The sequence below is a fragment of the Elephantulus edwardii genome, unplaced genomic scaffold (assembly GCF_000299155.1).
Source record: "Elephantulus edwardii isolate Elephantulus edwardi_28Jun2011 unplaced genomic scaffold, EleEdw1.0 scaffold00002, whole genome shotgun sequence".
Taxonomy (NCBI): Eukaryota; Metazoa; Chordata; class Mammalia; order Macroscelidea; family Macroscelididae; genus Elephantulus; species Elephantulus edwardii.
In genome coordinates, this window is record NW_006399752.1 from 28,377,401 (window position 1) to 28,384,717 (window position 7,317).

The 7,317-nt window shown below is 48.3% G+C and overlaps 1 protein-coding gene across 1 annotated transcript in view; it reads left to right on the top strand.

Annotated features, from left to right (window-relative positions):
* AK7 (adenylate kinase 7) overlaps positions 1 to 7,317 on the top strand; it is a 110,594-nt gene that overhangs the window by 17,905 nt on the left and 85,372 nt on the right. The window contains exon 4 of the mRNA XM_006879057.1: positions 5,497 to 5,591. Within this exon, the coding sequence (XP_006879119.1) occupies positions 5,497 to 5,591 (95 nt within the window). The remainder of the gene's footprint in view (positions 1 to 5,496; positions 5,592 to 7,317) is intronic.

Genomic DNA, 7,317 nt, shown 5'->3' on the forward strand with positions numbered 1-7,317 from the left:
GCAGGAAGCAGTCCTCAGAACAGAGCAGGGAAACAGTGCATGGTTCAAAATCAGGAAGGGATGTGTCAGGGAGGTATCCTGTCTCCATAACTTTTTAATCTATATGTAGAACAGATTATTTGGAGGAATGGGACATCAGGAGTGGAGGTCAACAACCTATGTTATGCAGATGACACAACCTTGCTCGCTGAAACCCAAAGGTGCATCATTCAAATCCACCAGCTGCTTCATGAAAGAAAGATGAGCAGTCTCTTCTCCTGCGATTTACTGTCTCTGAAAACCTGCTAGAGAGTCGGTAAATAAACCAGTAGCCCATAGTGATAGCTGTATCTAACCTCCACCGACGCCACAATGGGCAGAGCAAACCAGCCTCAACTGAGTGGGGGGCTTTGCTTATATTACCTGGCTTGCTACACATCCCAGTGTTTAGAAGGAGCCCTAGTAGCAAGGTGAGTACTGAGCTCTTAACCAAAAGGTCAGTGATTTGAGCCTCCAAGCTGCTCCACAGGACAGAGAGGTGGCAGTTTCCTTCTGGAAAAATCTGTGACCCTAGAAATCCCACAGGCAGAGATGGCTCTGGCCATGTGTTCACCAAGTGTCAGAACCCACCCAGTGGCTTAGGACTTTCAAAACAAATCAAAGAGCTGCTTTTCCAGAATTAGTAAATAGCTAAGTCAGGTGCAGGGAGGGCTGGTCTGTCCTGTTGGGTCACAGTGTTGGACAGGAGGAAGTTGGGGTCTTAATGGGGGGAATCACCAGCTCTCGCATGCAGCCGCTAGTGGGTTAGAATTGTGGACAGACTGACAGCAGAGCCTTTCACCAGTGCACCACCACGGTTCCTTTCGTTCCGTTAAAGAGCTTCCAACAATTAAGAAACAACTACCATGAACTTTGGAGGAATCACTTTAACCGACACAGTTTCTGAGGTCTATGAGATGGACTGACTCAGGAATGAGGTGGGGGTGGGGGTGTCAGGGACAATGAAGTTGGTTCCGCATAGAGCAGGGTTCAGGGCTGTTGTGCAAAGGGTCGCTGTGAGTCAGAAGTGACTCAACAATACCTAACAACAACAACAACATGTGTCTGCAAGTGAGTGTAGCTGGAGACTCATCGATCTCAGGCAAGAGCTGCCTGGGAAACACAAGGTGTATGGGAAGAAAAGGGAAGCAACCTGATGCATGTTTTTACATTTCAAAAAATACTTGAGATGCTTTATTTTAAGAGTGGGTTTTTTTTAATTTATTATTTCGTGTGTGTGTGTGTACTATCAAGTCTGACTGGTACAGGGGGAGATTGCCGCCCCTTCTCTAGCAGGGCATCAGGTGGATTTGAACCATGTACCCCTGGGATTGCAGTGCAACTTCTTGCCACTAGGCCTCCAGAGCTCCCTAAGAGTGTTTTTTTATATATAATTGTGGGGTTGTGTGTTTTGCTAGAAATGGAGAGTAAGATTCCCATAGAAGAAGGAATAATCTCCAGGGAAGCGGAGTGAAGAACAGACTCAAGTGTCTGAACTGTAGGTCATTCTGAGTCTGTTGTTAGTATCATCAGCACAAAGCTTCACCCAGCTGAGCAATCTCCAAGGGCCAAGTGATCCCAAACCAGGCCAGGCCGAAGCACAGCTGGGCTGAGGTTAAAGCACAAAACTCAACGAAGAGGCAATTTTCATCGTCAGGCAAAAATAGAAAGCAAGGCCCACTGGAGGCCCAGACTGACCAGGTACAGCGTCCCGCCAGCTGAGCAGGTGGGCAGTGCCTCCCGGTGCACAGCTTGGCCACAGTGTGTTCTCTGGTGTGCCCGGGAGACGAGGGAAGGTAGACACGAGATCCAGACCTTCCGATCCTAGTGGGCCCCGTGGGCGGGTGCTGCTGCAGGTGGGAGGAGGGCACGATCAGCACACCTGGAGGCTGTGCCCACCTGCTGGTGCTCTGCAGGACGTGGTGCAGCCAAAACATAAAAGGTGGAAGAATGGAAGAGGGAAGAAGGAATTGAAGGCATGTACACAGAAGACTGAATAATGGAGAGAATGAAGAATGCAGTACGACACCGCAGAGCCAACAGCAGCAGTGGTTTGTGAGCTCCTGGATGATAACAGAACACCCAGAGGGAAGCAGCTGCTGGTTCTGGGGCCTCGGGACCACGGTCTTGAAGAATACCGAGGTCGATTGGCACAACGTGGTCCACAAGAACGGTGTTCAACGTGCTGCTGTGTTGACCAGTGACTGGGGTGGCAAAGCTTTTGAGCAGCTACTGAAGGCACAACTATTGGTCTTTTCAAGCCTGGACAGGAAGAAGGCAGGAGAAAGCAATGATGTGGAGAAACCACTAGACCAAAGGGCCAACAGTCCATGCACACCTCAGCTTCCATGACCCCTGGCCCAGCAGAGATAGATAATGTGGTCATTGCTACCAAACACACTGAAAGGGATCGCGGGAGAAGGTTCTGGCAGATTGCGCAAAATATGTGCAACAAAACTCAGAAGCAGTTAAAAAGCCAGCCTTCCTGATGTGATGATGCTTGCTAGACGCTGACACTGTGGTTCCATCACCCTAAAACCAAACTCACCGCCATGGTTTAACGTCTGGCCAAACGATAGAGGCTTGTATGGTGACCAGAGGCAGCCAGGCGGCTCTCATTCCTTGTCCCTAACTACATAAGGTCCAAAGGACAGCATTTGCCAAGAATGAAGTTTAAATACCTCAAGGATGACGTCAAGTTAGAAGGATTCATGGAAATGAGAATTACAGAGAGGAAGTGAGAATAATGTAAGTATTATAATAAATATTAGAAAACAAAATGTATGTATGTGATTAAATGGGAAAGTAATGTTTTTGAGTAAACATTTACACAAATCACAATAAAAGAAAAGAGAGACATTAGTTACAATTTACTAATCCCAACTGTTTTCTAGAAACTTTGAGTGGGGCTGAATATAATACAATGACATTAAATATAATCGAGTTTTAAAAAGCATAGGCAAAGTTGTCAAATAAAGAAACCAATATATGGACAAAATTGGAATTGAGAAAAGGAAACCAGACAAATATCACAACTAAAAGGGACAATAACAGAATGAGAAACACAGTGGGAACATTTAACAACTGACCTAATGAGGTAGAAATAAGAATCAGTAGAGGAGGAGAGGTGGTGGACACAGAGGCAGGAGCGTGGCAAGGAAAGACACTCAGGAAGGTTCAGCACAGGCTAGTGGGATGACGGGTGCCCTCAAGAGGCCCAGCATGGGCATCACAGGGATTCCAGGAGATTAAAGGCATAGACTATCTGAAGAAGTGATGACAGAAAATGCCTCAGGTATGATGAGAGACACAAATCTACAAATCCAGGACGCTCAAAGAACTATGTAATGATATCTACCCACGGGAGTCACCCTGAGACACGATTCAGTCACACACGCACATCTTAGGATAGCAATCCAGGTGGGTTGTTTTTTTGTTTGTTTGTTTGTTTGTGGAGTTTTTTTTAGAATTGGGGTACTGGAATTTTGTTGTTTTTGCCTTTGTGTATGGATTTACCTCATGAAATTAGATGCACCAGGACAATAGTTTAAAGACACCTGTGTTGTTGTTGTTACGTACCGTCAAGTCGCTTGCGACTCATAGCGACCCTATGTACAACAGCCCTAAACTCTGCTCATCCCTGTGCCAATCGCACTGTCTCTGACATTCCCATTCCCATTACCCCAGTCACTGAATCAGTCCACCTCATAGAGGGTCTTCCCCTCCTGCGCTGACCCTCCACCCTCCCAAGCATGATGTCCCTCTCCAAGGACCGGTCCCTCCTTACAACATGTCCAAAGACACCTGTAGGATGTGCATATTATGATGAAATCACATTCTGAACTTGTCAGAGGAAGTCAAGGCTTAAATGTATGTAGAGCCTCCTGCAAAGTGGCAAACTGCCCACCATCATCCAGATAAAGACCACAGCCTTCAATACGGATTGCACCTAAACATCAAGAAGGTGAAAACCCTCATCACTGGACAAATAGGCAACATCGTGATAGAGAAAAGACTGAAGTTGTCAACACTTGCATTCTGCTTGGATCCACACTCAGCGCTCATGGTAACATCAGTCAAGACATCCAAACACTTGTTGCGTTAAAGAAATCTGCTGTTGAGGACCTCTTTAAAGTCTAAAAGAGCAAGGATACTAGTTTAAAGACCAAGATGTACCTGATCCAAACCATAGTCTTTCCCACTACTTGCTATGCATCCAAAAGGTGGAGTAAAGATTACAAAAGAGGAATCCGTGCCTTTGATCAGTGGTGCTGGAGAAGAATACAAATGTGCTGTGGACTGCCGAGACAAGTCTGTCTTGGAGAAGGTGCAAAAAGGGTGCTCCTTAGAGGCAAGGACGGTGAAACGTTGTCTCTCATACTGTGGACGTTATGCTGAGAAAGGTGAAGGGTCAGAGAAAGAGAAGACCTTCAGCGAGATAGACTGACACGTGTCTCACTGAGCTTGAGCATGTCTGATGCTGTGATGATACAGGAGAGATTTCAGGTCTGTGGTTCACACGGTACATGGAGTTGTCAACTTGAAAGCATCCTGCAAATCAGAACTGACCCATAGCTGACCCCCCAGCGGGTTTTCAGAGGCAGTGAGTTGCACAGGAGGGGCTATAACTCATCTGGATTCTGAAGCGTAGCTGATGAGTGCAAACCACTTACCTTTGTAAATGCAATTCCTCTCACTAAAGCTCCCGTTGATGGGTTGAATCAAACCCTGACCAATAGAGGGCAGGTGGCCCATTGGTAGCTTTCCCCCTCCCCGGCTCCCGCATGGAGTGATCTGTAGGGAGAGGTGGCAGTTCAAATCCACCTGTAGCTCAGGATAATGGGCAGTATTCCTCCTCTGCGTTTTGTCGTGCTGTCAGGTTGCCAAATCATAGCTGACCCTCCAGCGGGTTTTCAGAGGCAGTTAATCACATGGGAGGAAATTTCCCATCCTGGATTCAAACTACATGCTTTCGGCATTGCAGTGCAGCCCCTTTACCACCAGACCAACAGAGCCTCTATGAGATTTACAGCCTCTAAAAGCCCACTTGAGTGTCTATTCTAAGTTGATGGCAGTGGCTTTCCTGTTGCCAGTGTTTCCTGGCCAAAGTCCCAAGCTGCTGACTAAAAGGCAGGTGATTTTGGGGAGAAAGAGGCTTCACCTGGAGAGCTGCAGGGGTCCTCCTCTGCCCCACGGGGCACTGTGAGCAGCCTGGACTTGAAGGCAGTGGGGCTTCAGCTCTGTCTCCTGGAGCTGGGTTCTGACTGGACATGAGTTCGTAACAACAGCTACCCCGCTGACGACTCATCTCCACAGCTGGCCTTCAGCCCCACAGCCCAGACCCCAAGCCGGGGGAGGTGGGAAGGAAGGTCCCCTCGAGTGGTGGGTTTCCCCAGTTGTCTTTTGTTAGGATCTCAGAAGAGGAAAGGCCCACAAACCGTGTGTCCATGATTCTGTGTCCGTTTTGTGCCCCCACAGCCTTGAGCGAAGAGACCAGCCATTTCGAAAAACGGAAGCTGTTCGTCCTCCTCTCCACGGTGATGACCTGGGCTCGGTCCAAGCCGCTGGACCCCGTGAGTAGTATGCTCACTTCTTGTCCGCGTTCCTCGGCCCCTGCCAACCCTGGACGTGGAAGGAACTTCTGCCAGGGGTTATGTGTTCTTACCGTCCTGCTTCAGCAGCGTTCGCTGACGCTTAAACACCAGCACTGTCTAAGGGCCATGGCTTCAGACGGCCCTACAAAGAGGGGGACACTCTAGTGGTGGACTGCAGTGTGTGCTGGACTGCTAACTCAAAGGCTGGTGGTTCCAGTCCACCCCCGGCACCGCGGGAGGATGATGGGGCAGTCTCTTCACGTAGACTTCGAGCTTTCGAGACCTGGTAGAGGGTCGTCAATAGGTGCCCAGATCACTTGGGTTTTTGGTTTACTAAACTCAAACCCTGCTTTCTTGCTACTTAGACTTTTAAATTTTAAATATAGGGGAAGAGCTCTCGCCTGTAACTGTTGTTTTGTACTGTTGCATCAGAGCCAACTCCTAGCTGACCTTCAGAGGATTCTCAGAGGCAGTAAATCGCACGGGAGGAGATTGTCCATCCTTCTCCCGCTCAGCTCCTATAGCTGGTTGGACATATGTTTTTATTACATGCATTTCTTGTGCATGCGTTAAAAGGGGAATAGAAGGGGAAAAAAAACCAAACAAAAAACCCAGAGGGTACAGCATTTATTCCCCAACATCTCTGTTCAGAGCCCACCCCTCTGACCCAAGCCAGCATTCTCATCCACATGATAGCTCAAAACAGAGCTGAGTCCCAGCATGTCCTGAAACCACATGCTTAATTTGCCATAAAATGTGGATTTCTAGTCATCCACATTTGCCTAGTAGAAAGAAGGTCTGGTGGCCTAGAGGCTAGCAGCTGCACTGCAATCCTGAAGGCAGGTGGTTCGGGGCCACCAGCTGCTTCCTGGGGGAAAGATGAGCGCTGTCCTCCCATGTGATTAACCACCTCTGAAAACCCAGGAGAGGGTCAACTATGGGTCAGTTCTGACAAGAAGAAGCCGTGCCGCAGTCTCAGAGGCACATGGTTCAAATCCATCAGATGGACAATCTGTTGCAATTAACTCTGAGAACCCACTGCAGGGCCAGCTCTAGTCGGTTCGCACTCAGCACATGGCAGCGCCCGTCTGTGTTGGCAGCCCTGCCCTGTACTTGTACACACCCATCCTCCTCTCTCCCCTCCGGCGCTTGTTATACTTGCAAATGTTGAGCCTTCCTCCTGTCTAACCCTTGTTGTTAGAAATGGTTTTCATTTCTCCATTGACCAGCTGCCATTGAAATGACTCCCGCTCTTCTTGGCCCATGTGTGTCAGAAGAGTGTGTACTTCACAAAGGTTTCTACAACGTGTGCATGGTGTTGTGCCGTCAACTCAGAACCTGCTCATAGCTGACCCTCCAGTGGGTTTTCAGAGGCTGTAAATCACACAAGAGGAGATTGTCTGTTCTTCTGCTGCAGAGCAGCTGGTGCATTCGAACTGTGTGCCTTTGGGGTTGCAGTGCAGTTTCTTACCATTGGGCGACCTGAGCTCCCTAATATAGGTAATATATACAAAATATTATCTATGTCTGTAAGAGGTATTTGTTGTTGTTTGTTGTTATGTGACGTCGAGTCACTTGTAACTCATAGCGACCGTATGTACAACAGCCTTAAACTCTGCCCTGTCCTGTGCCAATCGCACTGTCTCTGACACTCCAATCCCGATTATCCCAGTCACTGAATCAATCCACCTCATAGAGGGCCTTC